Here is a 19,751-nt window from a genome sequence, read left to right on the forward strand (position 1 = left end):
TCTTCTCTTTTGTCTTAAACAAAAGTAGATACTGGTTCAAAGTGGGAACTGTTTTTTTATTAACTGCCCACATAAAACAGACCCTTTTATATAGTTATGAGAAAGGAATTTGTTGTTTTTGCTATGGTAGGGGAAAAAGGAAGGCACAACATGAATCTTTTAGGCACTTTTTATTTTCCAAAAAAATTTGTCATTTATATATATAAACATCTCATTCTCTCAAAAAATTCTACAACTATACAGCTGTTTGCTCCATTATTTGCATAGGAAATGACCACAATACAAAAATAAGAGGGAAAAAGAAGCAAAACAGCAACCAACTTATGCTTTTCTTGTAGGTATGTTTCCACGTATAAACATTTTGAAGCCTCTTACAAAATATTTACACCGTTTGTCATCTATTTACACGTTTTTAAGAGCAACTTTTCTAACAAACAAAACTATAATTTATCAAGTTATGAAAATTTTCTAAAAAATTTACTATATTACCACAAAATAAATAAAGATAAACAATATTTTAAAAACAAAATTAAATTTTCATTTCAATTAAGACCGCTTTTGGCATTTTGCTTATTCATTCTGCCCTTTGGTTGACAGCATTGGTGTCACATTACTATTTTATATTGCATATGTGTAGCACTTACTTCCTTAAGTTTTCAACATGTCATTTATAATTAAAGGCAGACACTGAGTCAGTATTAACAATATAGATTAACTAAACTGCACTGTAATTTAGGTAAAATTACTGTGTCTCACTGTATATTACATGCAAAGTCCACATAAACTGGCATTTAACCAACTGTACTGCACGAGCAAACATCTCGATATATGAAACCTGCATCATAAATTCCATGTTTCCATATATGAAAACTACATCATAAACTAAACATGGCCATGTGAAAACTACATAAGTCTGTCTTTTTAAAAAATGATACTGTTCAGCTTATTGTAAGAGGTTTAATTTCTGAATATCGTTAACTATCTTTTTAGCTCTTGAGTTCAGAATTCATACAAAATGTCGCTCATATTTAAAATAAACAATCTGATTTTAATCAGTGCATGAAATCTGCTTTTGAAGTTCATTTGAATGATTATTATTTCTTCCCCCTAGAGAAATGAATCTGGTAAGGTTTGAAAAGGTATCTTACCACAGGTTCTAACTGTCAATGTATTCATGGTTATTTTCAAAAGAATTATTTATGATTTTTTCCCCAAAAGAATCTTAGAAAACGTGTAATAAACCTATAAAGCTGATTTGCATATTTACAAAATTTCGAATAGCAAATATAGGCAACTCATATTTAAAAAAAAAAAAACAAAACACATTTGTTCAATGGCTATTTGGAATTGCCAGGTATGCTGCGCACCTCTAGAGAATTACCTAGTATTGAAAAAACTCCTCTGATGTCAAGTAACATCTTGACACACAATCCGGCCGACTTCCTGTGCCTGCCAACTGACTTGTTTACTCAACACTGTCACATTAAACGGTGGTGCTTTGGGAAGAACACTGCAAACACACCCTGCACCCCCAATCCGCACTGAGATGAGGCTGCCTGTCTGAGATGATTGGCATCTGCCTGGGTGAAGCCAGGTTACAGCAAGCGTTCCAGATTCTGAAAAGGACCAAACACTTTGGTATTAATACAATGTATTCCCTGTTTTCTCAAATATACAAAATATACATTTCCAGTCTTTTGTTTTCGTTTTCATTTTTCTCTATACAGTTAAGTCTGCAGTTTAGAGTTTTGCCAAGCGGGCGGAGGAGCGGCGGCAGGCGACACGCGGGTGGCGGCGCGGGTGGCAGCGGCAGCTCAGTTCTGGTGCCTCTTCATGTGCAGGGCCAGGTGGTCCGAGCGGGAGAAGCTGCGGTTGCACACGCCGCACTGGAAGGGCTTGGCCCCCGTGTGCTTGCGGTAGTGCCGGGTCAGCTCGTCCGAGCGCGCGAACCTCCAGTCGCAGCCTTCCCAGGTGCACTTGTACGGCTTCTCACCTGCGCCAAGGGACCAAGAGGAGGAGGTGAAGGGGTAGCTCGCAACACGGACACAGGCAGCGCTGCCTGCTAAGGCATTTCTCTCACACTCATGCTCCGAGGGGGGGGAAGTGTGTGAATTCCCTGACGAACTAAAAACCCCTCGCGTCATCGAGCGCAGAGTCACTGTTTTGCGGAAGAGCACTTAATTATAGAGAGAAAAAGTATTCTGTTCACCAATACTAGAAACTTAATGGACCACAACCGAGATCCCTTACTTCAACGAAGTGGTCCTAAGAGTTTCTGAATTAGCCACACTGAAACTTCCAGCACGTAAGCCAGTTTGCTTGAACACATGGCTTTCCAAAATGGACGACTGGGCACTGGCTCTTTGAAATTCACACCAGTACACGTACATACACACCTTCCCGTTTTTCAGACTGAAGCAAATCAAAGCTAGAAAGAGATGAAAGTTGAATGGTGCTAAAGCTTTATGCATTTGCTATTTAATAATTCCTCAACCAGATCAGAAAGTCTGGTACCGATAACTTCACTTTGGTGAAGGGTCATGAAACAGCCATAATAATTCTAACATTTGCTGATAAATGCATTTAATTTTCCTTTGCAATGTATTGCGCCAAAAAGCAAAATTCATTCCATCAACGACGTGCCGAATGCATATTATATGCCAGGCACCGTCCTGAATGCTTAGGATAAAACAAAAATGCCTGACCTCATGGAGCTTGTATGTGTAACACAGAAAAGCCTCTAATTCAATCTTCCTGTTCTTTCACAGCTCTCTTCACTTAAATAGTGAATTGATATCTGAGCCGCTGCCCTACCCCCTGCAATCTGTACTATTCTTAACGTTGTCTAAAGTTTGCTGGTTGCTAATCTTTCAAAACTACTCAATATTGGCAGCCCAAAAGGATTCTGCCTACAGTGGCACCCAACTCCCGGATGGTCTGTCAAAGGCCTTTGCTACCCCTCACTCCAGACCAGCTTCTGACTTCATGCAATTGCCCTGCATCATTGCATATTTTTGATATACAAATAAAATTAAGGTCACCTTTGGAAAAAAAACTACTTGCTATTTATAAGGCAGTCGTAACTCCCAGTTTTAGAATTAATTAATCCTATTTAATTAAGATCATGTATTCCTCTAAATAAATCCCTAAACCTAAGAACTTCTCACTGGGCATTCACTAGTAGTTCCTATATTTCTGCTTTATTTTGTTATAATTTTCCATGAGTTTGTTTAAGATGAGAGTTTGTGAAGTCATTTTGCATATTAAAGTACTGCTGGCTTACTGCTGAGTTTTATAGGGATAGCATTTTAAAACTCTGAATAGCCAAACTCCTAAATTCCTTAAAAACGTTTTCTTCTGCAAGGGAAGAGGTGCTTTGAACACTGGTAACTTAGTACCGCAATGAAATCCAACTACCTTTCTGCCTGATTTAGCAGGATCATATTCAGGAAGTTGTAAGATTACTCAACTGAGTCCAAATTTTAAAAGACATTGTTCACATCAACTGAGATTTCCACAGCTCGTGGTTAATGTATTTTTGCTGTCCTGATAACCACTCTTGACTCCTAAACAAAATCCCATTAAGGACAAAGATGGAAGGGCCAGGGCAGCCCTTTGAATTTTGTACCAGTTACTTCCCAGGAGATTTCTCTTTCAACTCCTGTGGTGTGCACCCCTTACCACCCTTCCCCTCTCCTCTCCTCTCTGCTTCTGAGCCAAGACACAAATATTTTTTGTGTTTTTAAGTCCTTTTTAGGTTCCTACTGCTCCATTTAAAAAAATGCACACCTCAATACCTGAAGTGTTTTTTTTTCCCCCTCAGAGTAAATTCAAAGAATTTAAGCTAATATACTTAAACCTTTTGAGTAACAAGAAATAAACCACTCTTCTTTCACTTATATTCACATGTAATCTGTTTAATACATAGAAACGTCTTAATGCCAGTTGTAAATGTAGCTATCACTCTTGTCGATGTAAATCAAACAGAAAAAATTAACTTTTTGCACACAAGTGTTTGTTTTTGTTCCTCATGAAAAATAAATCACAAAAACAAACATGTTGGTTAAATACTTTACTGTCATTTAATGGGAAGAGAAAGCTATTTCTGATGTCTGAGGCAAGGAAAAAAATTCCTAAAGTGCCCCAATTTTAAAAGAAGTCATTCTAGTTTTTTGAATTGAATAATTAAATGGCAAGAGAACTGAATTTTCAAAGTTTATTTAAGAAACAAGGGACACTAGACTCTTTTTGTTCACTATTTTTACTGGCTAGGAAGCAATAAACTGCATCAGTATTTTTAAAAGTTTACTTTACTGATTGGTTGAAAAACGGTAGCCATGAAAATTCCTAAAACATTTGGGGTTTTGCTCTCAATTTATATGTATCTATAGATTATTCAGCCAAGAATACTACCACTGTCTGGACGTTAGTTATGGGGCCAGGGCTTTACCATAAAAGCAAGGACAACTATTCCCCACTTGAGGCAGTTTCTACGGGATTTGTTCAAGTGTCAACACGGCTCAAGTAAAACATTGTAGAGGAAACTGGTACCCAATTTCTGGCCAAATAGCAGATGCAGACCTTTCTTCCTCAGCCAGAAACACTATGCATAGTACTTCTGGGAAACCAAACTAACTTCCTTTAAGTTATTTCAACAAGATAGAGCTTTCAAAAGTTTAATTGGATTTTTACAGAATCTCTTTCCAATACCACCAATTTAAAATATTTAGTTAAGCTCTTTCAACATCAACTGTATTTTTAAGTTCTCATGCTGTTAATGTGAAACTTTCCAAAGGCAAAAAGAAAAAAAAAAAGTGACAAATCTGTACAGCATGTAAAACAAGCTTCAATTATCTCAAATAAAGTATGTACTTTCTCATTCTCTTTTAAAATTACTAGGACTATTTTACTAGAAATCCCTGATCTTTTAAAAAATTGTTAAGTTAAACATACATATGGGTCCACACTGATGAAATCAATTAATGTTAAGCAAAAACATTACCAGTAGAAGGAGGGAGCAGGCAGAAACAGACACTGAGCGCATACTCCCAACTCAGGTACTTGTATTTCATTTACAAGCACAACACCTCCAGGAGTCAGAAGCAAAATGATGAGCTCCACGTTCAGAAGCCTGGCCTGCCACTTTTCCTCAATGTCCTGCTTACATCCTCCATTAGCAAACACCAATACACGCTCTATATATGAATGATTTAAGGAACACAAGGATACTGTTCACCTTTATTTAAAGATTCTGAAGCCACTTGTGAAGGTCAGTTAATGACTAGCTTAACGGACTGAGAGCAGGCCTGAAATCCCAGACTGTCTGAAGCACAGGACACACCCTGACTGAGCCATCCCTCGGTGGGGGGGAGACCTGCTTTTCAGGACCTGTGGAGTCCTGACAGCTGTTCTATGCTGGGACTGACAATTCCCAAATATCACCTAATGATGGCTCTCTTTTACCCCAGGCTAAAGGAACTTCAGTGGGTTAGCAGAACATGTCTGTGAAGTATTTGAAAAGTCTTTAGCGATGTTTTTTCTTCTGTTGAATAGATTAAGAAATGACTTTTGAATCTGCCACAATAGAATGGGAAAAGTTTCTCTGCTCTGCTGAACATATTCAAAAGACTCACACCAAGGCCTTTCCCTAGAATGTTCTACACAGATTCTTCTAACAAAAGAAAAATATCACAGATGGCAATATTTATCTTACAATAGTTATTTTAGGTAACTTCTTTGTTACAGCAAATTTGTGTACCTGGTTTCCTTCCTGATGGCTAAAAAATAAATCCAATCAATTATATTTGATAGAGGCCCAAAATCATCACAATTAAAGTCAATGTTTAGTAAAGGAGAGTATAACCTGTACTGATGAGTGTAACCTGTACCAAGCGACTTGCAAAACACAACGAATAAGACTTGGTCTCTGGCCTCAAAGAGCTTAACATCCATATTCTATTCTGACTGTTAAAGTGGAATAAAATTATTTCAATAGTCAATACTTAAGCTTAATTCTTAGAACTTGAGTCCTTGATGCTCAAAATGAGCTCTTATTTCAGGAGGAAAATATTTTCATGCAATTCAAGAATAATTAGATCTTTTCCCATCATTAGTGACTTAAGGAATTTAGAGCTGAAACAGTATACATTCTAATAAAAGCATAAAAAAAAAGAAGTTTTAATCCCAAGATTAAAGAAACTCATAGGGAAATTGTTGGGTATCTTAAAAAACAGATAAAGCAAGACGATTTGGGCTCATTAATTCATATTTGTATATATCTATGTCAGTAATTTTCCATTAAAAATCTTTTTATTAAAGGTCATTGCAGAACACCTCCTACACCTGGCAACAGAAGGGTAGGCAGTTCATTTCAAAGATCTGTATTACCAGTATTTGCAAAATGCACCTAATGTTTACTAGATATAGTATCCCTGTCAATAATGTACTCACTTTAAAGGGGCTAATTAAAAGGATATATTAAGAAATTCCCTTCTTTCTCCCTGTGTGTTTATCTTTAAAATCGGACTCACCTGATTCCTTCTAGAAAACCTCTGAACAGTCCAAGAGAAATCATTCCACTTCTCTATATCCCCATCATCACTTCAATGTGATTTAAATGACTGATTTACACTGGCACAGATATTGCTGAATAAAGGCTTCAAATAGCCGTATTTTTGCCTCCTTAACTAGCCGTGAAAGTCCCTCAAAGGCAGAGACTGTCTTCTCTTGCCTCACTTCTCCCCGTGCACCTTTGGTTAATCACGTTCGGCCCAAGGCTGACCGACTTGGGAATTTTCATTCACAAAAAGGAGGGAAGGCGTAAGAGACAGGAAAGCATCTAGTGCGAGACCACCATACTGTGTCTTTTTTTCCACGACCCCACCTGCAGCAGGGCTTTGCCGGGTCCTGTTTTGCTGAGGACCACCGAGTGTAATCTGACTAAAGGTACATTTAGGCGAGAGCCGTACTTTTAGCCTCTTCAGAAACACTTGTTCAGAATCAGTTGATTATCCATCCCGAAGTTGCCCAAGGATAAATCAACTATGTAAACGAGCTTTCTTTTCCAGAATTGGACTGCATTTGATGAAAACCAAGCAGTTGTGGGGCCCCTAGTGCTGGCCAAAGGCAGACAGGGAACTGCCACACCTGAAGGGGACAGGGGTGGGCGTGATATCCTGGGTGACAGCATATCTCTACCCCAGCAGGACCAATCTCTAGGCACCTAAGCTCCTCTCTGCTACTTCTCCTAAGGGTTCTGGACAAAAACAACCTCTGTCATCGATAGTGCTAATGAAATACCAATTCCTGAGTCTCCTGACAAAAAGACAACATTCAGATTCACCTTCTTGTAATAAGAGCCCAAACTGAATTTTTTTTAAAAAAAGCAAAGTCTTGGTGAAATACTTTACCTTCTCCTTTTTAACGAAAATAGAAAAATTCTATGCTTTCATTTTTCTAGCACTGAATGAGTACTAGATATCCTTTCCTTTGATTTGCACTTAACGTGGTTACCTTGACCTGCAGATTCTTCCCAACTCTTAAAGGTTTATATTTATAAAGTAGTCAAAAGTATTTTCTTTCGCCCCGATGTTTTTAAATGAACGCTACCTATGGTGCACTTCTAAAACAGTAACTCACCCTTAATCAGAGTTGTTAAAGATCCTTGAATATAAATAATACAGGCTGACAGAATAGGAATGCTGCTACAGAGACACTTACTGAAGTAGGACATTACTTTGTTTCTAATCTTTCACCTGAAAAGATGTAGGTCATCAAGTCAGCAACTACTACATTCTGTAAAACTAAAAATAGCTGCCAAAGTAAAAACCTTTGGTGATTAAACCATTACTTTTAAAAAAACTACATTCTCACTACCTTCACAGCTAACTGTTTCTGTCTCAACTTCAGCAATTCTATTTAATCCATCTATGAACCACCTTCTCCCACTAATTTAGAAAAACAAAAGGAAGAAGAGATTCTCTTTGGATCCTCCACAAGATCAGTCAAAAATGTTTACTTAATCAAATTATACTTCTTAACCTTCCATAAGCTTTATCATCTCAAAACAATGTTTAATCAATTTCCTATGTAAATGTTTTTCGGATGAAAGAACAAGTCCCAGAAGCAAAGTTTAATCTTCCCAGTGAGTCATTAAAAAGAAATTGTTTCTAAGCTTTCACGCTCATAAATACCTTTCCAGGGGTCTGAACCAGAGAATCTCTTTAAGCCACTATTTTTTTTTTTACATTAACTTGAAACTGTCAATATAGAAAATAAATTTCAAAGCTGCAAACAAAAATAATTTAAGAATGTTTAACTAGTAACATATAACACAGGCTAAATGTGATACATTTTCCTGCAGTTTTCAAATACAGACTCAAACAAATCACTGAGTATTAAATAATTTCATCCTGCAAAACTTCTTCACCTTTACCAATAACACAGGTTACACATTTAACCAATATTGATCTCTAGATCCAAACTGCATGATCTCCACTAAGGCCATATATACAATCATATGCCGATTTCAGCTCTAAATCATTTTCTAAGGAAATGAAGTCCTTCCTATATTTTTTAAGTGTTTTACTACTTCCCACAGTTCCACAAAAGGAGTAACTCATGCTCAGAACATTATGAATGTTTTCTATTTGTGGGGAAGTGCTACAAATCAAAATACCTTTATTATCAACATGGTCAGTATTTTAAAATAAAAATCCGTATCTAACATATTTCATGGATAGTAAGTGTAGAGCAAGGAACTAGACAGGAATTTATACCTAAGGATTTTTTAGTACCCAAACTGAAACTAAAATCAATGCTTAGCAATAAACCTCTAGCAGAGATTCTGTATTTTAAGAGTATACATGGTAACATCTTAATATAAATGCCATTAGAAAAGAAAGTGTTCTACAGAGCAAGTAAGGCAGAATGAAGGAATTTAGTCCCTTTACAAGTAGGCTTGGGCTCAAAATCTTTCCAAGGCTTACTGTGAAATTCCTTCTTAAACAAGGAATCCCAAATACAGCTCACTGTGAGATTCTAACAGGACAGTGCTTCACCCGCAGTCCATTTTGTGTTGTTATGTTATTTATGCTTCCATTTTCTCTTGTGGGGTGTTTCCAATGGTCCTTTTCTTGTCAACCCGGGGCAAGGCGTTCTGGGATCATTTAGTCCACACTTAGCAGCCCGTGCAGAGTCCGGGTCTAAGGGATACCGGAGCCCAGAGAGTGCGCTGCTCAGACTCTGCACAAATGCTCATTTTCTGCCCTGCTGCAGGCAGCTGACCAGTGACCTTAAAATGTTACCATACCCTCTTTTCCCAACTGCTTTAGTATATACTCTAGGGTTAAGTGCACAGCCATACATGAGACTAAAAGTACTCAGATTTCACACATTTGTATTCAGAGTTCACTACTTTTTCAGAACTCTTTCTTTGGAAAGTAAGTACCTTTTACTAATGTGTAAACACAATTTTCAAAGAAATTTCCACACTCAATGTAAAAGCAGCATTTTAACTTGTGGTACTCTTAGGCATACCAAGAAACCAGTATCAGATGATGAGAGATTTTTTCAGTTTCTTGCAAATTTTTCTTTGTTATATATAGTCTTAACTTTTTCCTATATTTTGGCCCCAAGCCTGTGCTCAGAAGTTTTTAAAATCTTCACTACGAAATTAAAGACAGTAAGATGTATGAGCAGAAACAACTATACTGCTGGTTGCAGTAGAATATTCTTTTTGATTTATGAATCAGTTTAACAGTCACCTTGATTTGTAAGGGCAGAATGGTATGTGAATCTCTTTTTTAAAAAGGTGCTTGGGAGCAGCTGTCAAATGATGGCAATGGGTAAAGCCCCTTGTACACGTCAGGAGGCTTACACAAATTTCAGTAGAATGCTTGAATTTAAATGCTGTTAAAAGCGCAAATAATTTTATTTGGAAATATACACTTCCTGACACTGTCGCCTAGAAGCAGCCATAATTATGTCTAACCAGAGGCATGACATGTATATACACACACTACAAATAACACACAAACACCCCTACACACGTTTAAGGGTACCCCTATAGGCTTATAAGTATGGTACCACATGTATATAAAGATGTAGCATGTTTTTAAGTGAAATAGTTTTTTTCCTAGAATAGAGGAAACATCCGTTTCAGGTATTTTGTCTACCCATATAAAGATAGAACTTTTTATTATCTGCATATTCTTTCTGAATAAAGAAATCAAAGTGTATAAACTTAGAAAAACTTGAATGCTATGAGACTTCTGGTTCAAGAAACTGATTATTTTCTACTCTTTCATCCCAAATTTTTTTAAAAAGGTCTTGTTCTGGAAGGACTATTTCCTTATGTTCAATTTGTAAGTCAAGAAGCATTTGCTATCTAAAAATCCAGAATATGCAATTAAATAGAACTCAGGCATAGGCTGTTTTAATTGCTTAAATCATTTTTAAAACATAAGGTAACTTGACATTTTAAAGCAATCACAATTATATTCCAAAGAAATCCTAGGGTCCTTCACATTCTGCCTGCAAAATGGCAATCGTTTAAAAAGTTATTTTTTATTTTTGAAATCAAAAACAAGATCGACCTTCCCATATAAATTGTTTTTAAAGTCCCCTAACAGATTGTCAGGGGAGGTGGGCAGGGGGTGGGCGGGAGACAGAAAGGAAACAAAAATCTATCACATGAGAGCAGTTACTTAGAAGTACCTGGGCCTTTAAAGGAAGAAGAAGAAAAAAAAAGATTTTGCTGGCTTCAGAGACATTCATTAAAAAACAACAGGCAGGGTGGGGAGGACGCAATGAGAGAGCACAGGTAATTTTCAAAGGCATTGTCTAGAAACTAGAAATGAGGAGAAAACAACCTCAATGCTCTATGATTACCCAAGAACGGGTTTAGCCAGATGAACAAGTCTGCTACAAACCCTCCCCAAGGCATCTGAAAGGCTATCAAACAAAACTTTATTAAACTGGATTACAGGGTCTCACTCATCAGATGTCGATGGCCACACATTTATGATCTGGTGAAAAAGTCGATGCATGGGACCCAAACTAGACCTACGTCTTCTTTTTAGTTGTTTTTTGTTTTTTTAAGCAGGAGCATTGTTAAGACAACCCACTATTAAATTTCTCTGCCAGCAGGTCAAGTTCCAGAATCCTAGGTATAAGCATTCAGAGCACTAAACCCTGACAGGGGTTGCAAGGCCATTTAGATATGCTCTGACTACATCCCTGCAATAAGCAGTTGATTACATCGCTATATAGTATCGCCCTCCTCTTTTATTAGGAGACTTTAACCTCAGGAGAAACGTGTTCCCTCCTTTCTATCTCCTGTTTCAAGGACTTTCAAAAGAAAAAAAAAAATCGTTCAAAAGTTTCAAAGTTATTTCCTCTTCTCCTTAATCAAAATTCAAGTAAAAACCCATTTTCAATGTTTCCTTAATATATAATACATAAGGGATAGTTTAGTATTTCTATAGGGAATGTTTTCATGGCCTTGTCATATTATTCTGAAAACTTCAGATTGAGTTTATATGCCTAACGGCTGTTAACTATAAATATAACTTCTACTTTGGGCTGCTGAGGTAGGATCTTTCCTTTTACATAATCAATTTGTCTCTATCTAAAAACTTTGGGTCGAATTAACCCATTGGTTTCACTGATAAATACATGAGATGTCTTTTCTTTAAAAGCAATCTCTCAGAAAGTCCTGGAATCTACCACATTGTCGCCAATGCTATTTAGATTTGAAGAAGTAGTGTTTATCACTGGAATATCAAGCAATACTTCCTAAGTGCACACAAAATGTCTGCAGCCATATTCCTCTTAGAGCTCTATCTCAGCACTGACCTTTGTTCAAAGGCTTTTACTTTTTAATGCAGCAGTTAAGAGATAACTGTTTCATTTATCAAAACTCAATTTCCATAGTAACATCTAGCCTGGGGAGATTCAAGTCCTCACACTAATCCAACAACCCATTCAAAGGAACTGTTGAATACTTTGGTTTCCATAGCAATGATGGAATAAAACATTTTGCTAGGTCATTGCTTTTATTAGCAAACTTATTCTCTGAACTTTAGATTAAAGCTGCATTTACTGAGAGAAAAAAAAAAAACCACCATCACTTTGTATAGGTTCCTCCCTTTAGGGCTATCCTTTTAAGGAAATCACAGTAACCACCTATATATTTGCAAATACTTTGGGTACTTGGAGGCTTTTACAGCTTGCCACCTAGTTTCGTCCTCAAATGAGTTCTGATGTAAATTTTTAAAATGAAAAAGCATTTTAAAATGACTGTATAGATCTGACAAGATATGTATTCATAAAATTATAGGGGCTAAACATGTTAAACACGGATGAGATATAAGCTAGAATAAGGATAAAGTCTCTCCGATGTATAAAATACGGGCTGGGGTAGGATGTAAAGTAACTTTTAAACCACGACCCCAGTTTTGCCTGATTTTAATACTCTGCAATTTTGACCCTACCTTTCACCAAGCACGGAAAACATGCTAAACGCAGATATTTTAGGTTAAGGTGAAACTAAAGATAATGTATTCAGCAGTTATGCTTTACATGCTAAATAGAAAAGGTTTTAGTGTTTGATATAGTTTTATAGAAGCCAACTGATTTGCTGAGGAGGGAGAAAATGAGTTACATTTTTTCCTTCAAGATAGGAATAGCAGTGCCATTAAAGTTTTAAAATCCATTAGTAAACATCGTTGTTTATGTTTGCGAGCAATTAATTCTATGTGAGGTGACAGGGCAAGGCCTTAGTGAGGGAACGTCAGCCTTCCTGGAACCAAACTTTTTCACTGAACTGAATTTTGAGCCAAGCCAGTGCTGAAAAGGTAGGCCATTAAAAAATAAAAGTTGACAGAAGAAAGAAGAGATCAAACCACGTGTTGGCTTTTAAAGGGTGAATACCACTTAATACTGTTTACACAACTCACAGAATTAACAAGAAAATTAACATACCAGTATGAGTCCTCAGATGAGCTTTTAAATGAGAAGATTTTGTATAAACTTTTGTGCAGCCTAAAATAAAGGAGAAGAACAGCGTGTCATTCTGGAGATCCTTTTGCAATCTTTACATTTGATGATTCAGTGTTTAAAATCTGGCTTTAAAAGAAGAAATCTCTCACGCAAGGAGGTATTTGAAACTTCAATTTTAAGAGATGTCTTAAAACATACTCCCCTATTACCTGATTAAACGTATAACGTGATTTGCTTTATGTATCACTTTAGCAGAAAGAGAGCAGGCAATCAAGCCAAGCTACAAATGGGAAATTTGTGTTTATACCAGTAGGTGCTTTATACTAGTAACACATACTTCAGTGATTTAAAAAATTTTAATGGCTCTAGAGCTGACAATGTTAAACCATTATCCAAGATGACTGCAATTTTCTGTACTCCCACATTTCTTGTTTTTTCATTTAGTATGTCATGCCATATCATGTATAATAAATTATACCCTGTATTAATCATAAACTAGCTTATGCCAGCAACTTGCAGATTTATTCATAACCGTCATCAATTTATATTTTGGGCCACGTATCTCATTCAAGAATGAGCGTATGTTCACACGCTATCAGAACCAACCTTGAAATCTATTCTGTAGATAGTTCTGTCTTGTAGCAACCGACTCTTCATTCCCACCCCTTATTCTCCCCTACCTTACTTAAGTAATCCCTTTTCAGGGTACTTAATGTAGAATTAAGAACTCCAATTTAGATTGCTATGGTAAACAAAGAAAACGTAGCAAGACTCTAACGTATATAATATTAAAAAGAAAAAAGTCCAAAGTAACCTTTTTTATCCAAATGTTCCAGACTTTTTAACACATCACATAAACACTAGGTAACTAAACGGTTACAAAGTTGGGTAAGGCACAGAGACTGTGATGCGACAAGAACAGAGTAGGTGACTTTTTTTTTTATCGTCAAGCACTACTCTCCCGTGTAAAAAGACACACACAAACACACACTAAATACACATATCGATGCTTCAACCAGGTGGGATCACATACCCGGATAATCGCAGTAGTGGATGCGTCGTTTCTCCAAATCGGGGTTACTCCTTCTATTGTATCTGACAGGCTGGATGTTTTGCGAAGCAACTGGCAGGGTGGCAGGTAAATTTGGATTATGAATTGCCAGTTTAGAAGCAATTGTAGCAGCATAGGATGGAGGTGGGGTTAAATTCTGGAGCATCTCTGCTTGTCTATCTGGACTTCCAGGCTCTGAGCTTGGTGGTGATGGGGGGAAGTAAGTGGCCTGCTGGGAAAGAAACTGACTTGGCATGGGGTATGTGCAAGGGGGCATGCTCTGGAATTGCTTCATGGCAGTCTGCGGGACGGCAGAGGTGTGAGTGTTAAGACCCGCCATGGCGGCCGACACTGAAACGTTAAGAGTGTCCATCACTGCTGTCTGGTTTGTAGAACTGGGCATATCTAGATCCGGTGTATTCAGGAGCTGGTACAGGTGGCCCTGCTGGGGAGGGACAGAAAGATGAAGGTCTGGTGTAGGAAGTTCTTGTTTGATGAAAATATTGTTCACCTCTGGAGCTGCGGTCTGGTGGGAGCTGAATATACTGGTGAACTCAGGGAGGGCCTGGGTCGGGGCCGGAGGAGGGGCTGTCGTTTCACTCTGGTGGCTGAAAATGGTAACAGGTTCTGTCTTGATGTGTGTTACGCACGGTCTCTGGGATTTGTAGAGGCCAGTTCTCAGGTGAGTGATGTCGGGGAGGAAGACATTCATGTTGATACTGTAAGGTAACCCTTCACTGTCAGTGAAGAACTGGTCTACGACTGAGGCACTGTCTCGTCTATACTTTTTATGCTCTGGAATTATAGAAACTGGAGGAAGCTGAGGTGTCAGATACTTCTCCATTTCACATCTTGTCTAAAAAAGAAGATACAAACATGTATAATCCACCCAATTCATCATCTCAGGAAGGACAAACTGTGCTTACTAAAAATTCCCCCAACAATCCTTATGAAAAGTACTAAGGCAAACTCCTAAGTGTTGCTTATAAACATATCAGGTTTATTTGTCAATTGTGTAACAAAATGGTTCACCAAAAACTTACGAAACTGTGTTTACCAAGTATTTGGTAAAATAGCCCCCAATCAACCCCAGATAAAAACTGAAAGAGACAAACCAAGAAAAAGGAAGCAAACAGAAAAAATATTCCTTTCTGATGCAATAATAAAGTATACTTTATCATCACTCACGTACAAGCAGGGTTCCCTGCCCCATTACATTTAAGTTTGCAACTGAAATACAGTATTGTAATATGGCCAAACTACCTTGATTCTGTTCATGTCATACAGGTAAATTCAGTGTTTAAAACAGAAAGAAAAAAAAAAAAACCCAGCAAACCTCAACCATAATATTGCAAAGTTTCTCTCTCTCTCTTTTTTTTTTTTTTTTTGCTTCGGTAGATATTGCTAAAATATTTAATATAAAACATATTCCTTGGCTATTTCAGTGCCTTTTCCATTTTATAGTCCAGTGGAAACTTAAATACAATGTCTTGAGCAAAACATAGTATCCACTGAAAGAACAAACCAACTTCACCCTTCACCATTTGATCTAAATGTTGATTTTAATCAGCAGATTCTGTAATTGGTTAATATGATAATGAAATGTTCCTATTCATATCCCTATCTAAAACAGATCTTTAATTACCTAGGGGAAAACCATTCCCTTGGTAGAGTGGTGCTAAGGGGCCCGTGGGTGGGGAGAGGCTGCCTGTCGCCAGCACAGTCAGTCATCAGCCAAAGATTTATCGTGTGCTCCTCAGTGGGCCAATGCTACATTCCCCCTCACTCTGTAAAAAGCTCAGTCATCCTTATTCTCTTGTGTCTTCTAAGCAGCAAACTGACAAATAACCAAATCATTTTAAAACGGTCATTTTTTTTTTTTTTAGGACACAACCCAGCTTGTAACTGGTCTCCTCCGTCTTTTACAGCTATCGTCTTTCCTGGTATAACATAAACTTCTACAATTTTTTACATTGAAAGGAAATTTCAACAGAAAAAAGACACAAACACACACAAAACACCCCAAACTAGATGCTCATAGAACGATCAACCGCGGCATCCTAACCAGTGAATAATACAGTCATTTTTTGCTACTACTTAATTTCAAGTGTTTCAAATCAGATCCCGAATCATTCGGTGTGGATATAGACCGTGTTTCCCGCATAGACACGATTTAAAAATAAAAATTAACGCTCTGGTCTTGTGAGTCATTTCTCTGACAAATGCCACTGCCCTTTCACAGCACCGCGACACTCGCAGACCCCCCGGAGCAGGAGCTGGGTAGCAAATACACAGTGTACCAAGGGGCTATTAAATGAGGCGTCTTGAAATAAACCGAACTAAACCCTTTCGTGCACTTCGCTCCCATGGTGGTTAGTGGTTTCTGATTTTAGCTCTTCCAGCTGTTTGCATGTGGGTATGTTTCCAATTTTTTTTTTTTTTTTTCCTTGGGACAGGCTAAAAGTCCCGGGAAGTTTTTTCTGGGCTATATGACTCCCTGCGTGGGCGAAAGAAACAGGCGGTTGCTCTAATTCGGCTGCCGGGCAAGTGTAAAAGCCAACTGCCAGCTTTCATCGAGGTTCCAGGAGGAAATTTACGCGCACATGAAGAAACCAACACCCCCCGGTCTTTCTTTGTCTTTCTTTTTAAGGAAAAATAAGCGCTCCAACACCACCTTAGCTTTTCCAACTCCCGTTTCCCAAAGGCAGCCCTACGATAGCGTCTAAAGCAGGTTGCACCAAGGGATATGAAACTAGCACCCCGAGAGGCCTGCCTCCAGCACCCCGATTTGCGTTTCCACTGAACCCGGGACGGCGTGGGACGAGGGGGGAGGGGGGGGGAGTCCAAGGCCGGGGCAGCGGCAGGAGGCGGGATTAAGAGGACATGCGGAATCGAAGCGAAGTAGGGCGTGAGGTACGAGGTTTCATCCCCCGAGTGGAAGAAAAACAACTAAGGTGCGCGTGAGCACCAGTTCCCTCCTTAATCTTTCCCGGACAGAGCTGCCAGGGCAGATTCCCCTTGGACCCTCCCCTTCAGGTCCCCCCACCTTCTCCCGGCGAAAAGCGAGTGCCCGGCCAGGAGGGCAGGGCGGGGCTGCCCCCCAGACCCGGGCCGCGGTGCGCCCCGACGCGCGCCCCAGCCTGGAGCGGCCCCTGTCGCCCGCGCGTCGCAGCGGCGGGACACGCCCGAGTCCCGGGAGGAAGGCGGAGGGAGGGGAGCAGGTCTTCCTACCTGGACCAGCTCCTCGGCTGGCAGTCTCGGGCCGGCGGCGGGCGGCGGCGCCGGCTGCGGCGGCGCGGGCTGCGCCTGCGGGTGGTGATGCGAATGCTTCAGCTCGTCGCCAGGGAAGAGCGCCGCGTCGCGGGCCGGGTTCGCGGCGCCCAGCACGGGCTTGAGCTGAGCGAACACGGGCTCGTCCTGCGGGGCCGGCGGCTGGGGCATGGGTCCCAGGCGGGCGCTCATGGTCAGCACCCGCGTAGCCATGGGAACTCGGGGGTCGGCTCCGGGCGCGGCGTGCGGGTTGAGCGAGCTTCCCACGTCGCCCACGCTGGCTCGGGCCGGCGAGCTCGGCGCGGGGCGGCAGGCGGAGGAGGGGAGGCTCCAGGCGGACCCCTCAGCTCACAGCAGGCGCGGTTTTTGAAGGCGCGCACGAAAACCCAAACTCTTCCGCTCCGCCTCGCGTGAACGCCGATGTCCTCCGGCCGACCACTTTCTCCCGCCCCGCCCCACCACGCTCCCTCGCTCCCCCGGAGCCCGCTCCCGCCACTGCCGGTGTCCCCGAACGAGCTGCTAGCGCGCGTACCTGCCCCGCGACTACTGACACTTGACGCCCGCCTCTATTTTACCCAACTCTGGGGGGGCGGGGCCCGCCGGCAAGACTGGCAGCGCTCCGGCGAATCCCGAGGCCCCGAGGCCGGCCGGGCCGGAGCGACTAGCCTATGAGAAAGGAGAAGCTTGCCCAGAGCTCCGCCTCCGCCGGGCGGACCGCACCCCTCTCGGGCCACGAGCTTCGCGCGCAGGGCGGCCGCGCAGTTTGTACACAACTTCTCTGACAGATTGGGCTGGCGGAGCTGGGGGCGGAGGAAGGAAAGAAGCGGGTGGAATCTGGGGAAGAGAGGGAATTCGGGTGGAGACGTGGAGGGAGATCTCTACGGACTGTTCTCTGCCAGGATTAGAGAGAAAAAAGAGTTTTGCAGGTCTTAGGTGTTGTGCAAGGACCTGAAACTCACAAGCTGAAACCTAGAAGGCAGCTAGGTGCGGGCGCTAGGGTTTTGGAGAGTTTTGTTTAATGAGCGTGTATTTTTAAATATACAAAATGTACTTTCTTTAGCGCAGAACTAGGGGCGGTGTGATAAATTTAAAAACAGCTCTTGTCTCTGTGTATCTTTAGCACTGAATATATCCATTTAGCAAAGCAAATTTGGAATGTCCTGAATAAAAGTTTTAATGGCAAGTATTTTTTTAAGTCATTACATAAAAGCTTGGTTTTTTTTTTCCTACAGTATTTAAATGGGTAGGAGTAGTTTTCACACACATCTCAACCTCGTATCCGTGTATGGAGAGGAGGGGGATGGGTCATATGAATTTTGAAGTTTTTAATATTTACACTGTTGATTCTAGCCAAAGCATGCAATCTAATTTAAGCACTGACGACTAGATGAAACGTATTTAAATAGACATTACATCTTTGACTTATTTTTGCTACCCCTGTGTGTTCAAAAAGTGGAGTTTAATATTTACAAAACAGAAACGTAGCACATTTACCTTTCACCATGGCACCTACTCCTACGAAAAGACAACCAAAGAAGCCACAGACGTTAGACGGGCAACAGCTTTGAAAACTGGGAATCCAAATTTGTAGGAAAGTAATAGCCAAAATATATCACTGTCCATTGACTGTGTTATAATGGGAAGGTGAATTTTTGCCAGCAATCACCTAAGGAAAGCACTTTCCTTAATCCTTAATATTCTTGTACATGATTTTTATCTGGCTTATTGGGAAGCCATAACAATACACTGAAATAAAAATGCCTGGAATATTACTACATATGTGTATATACGGTGACAGCACACTATACCATTAGACATTTTTACATATACGACATCACTTCACAGTAAGGCAGCTTTTACAAAAAAAGAGTTCTTAGGAAAATGTTCTCTTCAAGAAGTGAATCTAACAAAGATAGGAATCTCGTTTCAGTGTGTAGATTAAAAAAGTTTATATACACAAAGTGTTACAGGTGTTTATTTATTATTAGAAAACATAAAATTATGCTGTAAAATATATTTTTTCTCCTTTTCATTCCGTTCTTGTTAATGATTCATTTTTAGAGCTGTGATCACTGATTTCAGAGAATGGTTGACGACTACTTTCATGTTACCAAAGTATTATTTAATGCGTTTTGGCAAATTTTTTTTCTAAGCAATCTCACACCATCCACCTTCACCTTTAAAAAGCCGCCCTGATTTTCTCTGATATTGAACCCAATTATATAATTAAATAATTTAGAAACAGATTATAGAATTGGTATGGGATTTAATGTAACTTTAAAAAAAATTGAACCTTGCAAGATTTTTAGTACTTAATGCTGATAACATGATCAAACCTGTGTGATATAGATAACTCAATAGAATTTTGTATTCTTTTTAACTTTAAATCTAACCTAGATTTAATACAAGTTGGTATCTATTTATATTT

At 39.7% G+C, this 19,751-nt stretch overlaps 1 protein-coding gene across 1 annotated transcript; it reads right to left on the bottom strand.

Annotated features, from left to right (window-relative positions):
• Window positions 1–153: 153 nt before the first annotated feature.
• On the bottom strand, window positions 154–17,880 carry KLF5 (KLF transcription factor 5). The gene is made up of 4 exons (XM_057533188.1): window positions 17,285–17,880; window positions 14,036–14,909; window positions 12,985–13,044; window positions 154–1,993 (listed from the first exon to the last, which is right to left on the bottom strand). The coding sequence occupies exons 1-4, from the start codon at window positions 17,534–17,536 to the stop codon at window positions 1,815–1,817; spliced, it is 1,365 nt and encodes a 454-aa protein (XP_057389171.1). The 5' UTR covers window positions 17,537–17,880; the 3' UTR covers window positions 154–1,814.
• Between the last annotated feature and the right edge of the window lie 1,871 nt (window positions 17,881–19,751).

This window comes from Balaenoptera acutorostrata, chromosome 18 (assembly GCF_949987535.1).
Source record: "Balaenoptera acutorostrata chromosome 18, mBalAcu1.1, whole genome shotgun sequence".
Lineage (NCBI taxonomy): Eukaryota > Metazoa > Chordata > Mammalia > Artiodactyla > Balaenopteridae > Balaenoptera > Balaenoptera acutorostrata.

Excerpts from the sequence above, each read along its gene's own strand:
- KLF5 (XM_057533188.1), bottom strand. The coding sequence starts at position 17,536 with ATGGCTACGCGGGTGCTGACCATGAGCGCCCGCCTGGGACCCATGCCC. Across the intron at positions 14,910-17,284 it reads CAGCCGAGGAGCTGGTCCAG|ACAAGATGTGAAATGGAGAA; the intron begins GTAGGAAGACCT and ends CTTCTTTTTTAG. Across the intron at positions 1,994-12,984 it reads TCATCTGAGGACTCATACTG|GTGAGAAGCCGTACAAGTGC; the intron begins GTATGTTAATTT and ends CCCTTGGCGCAG.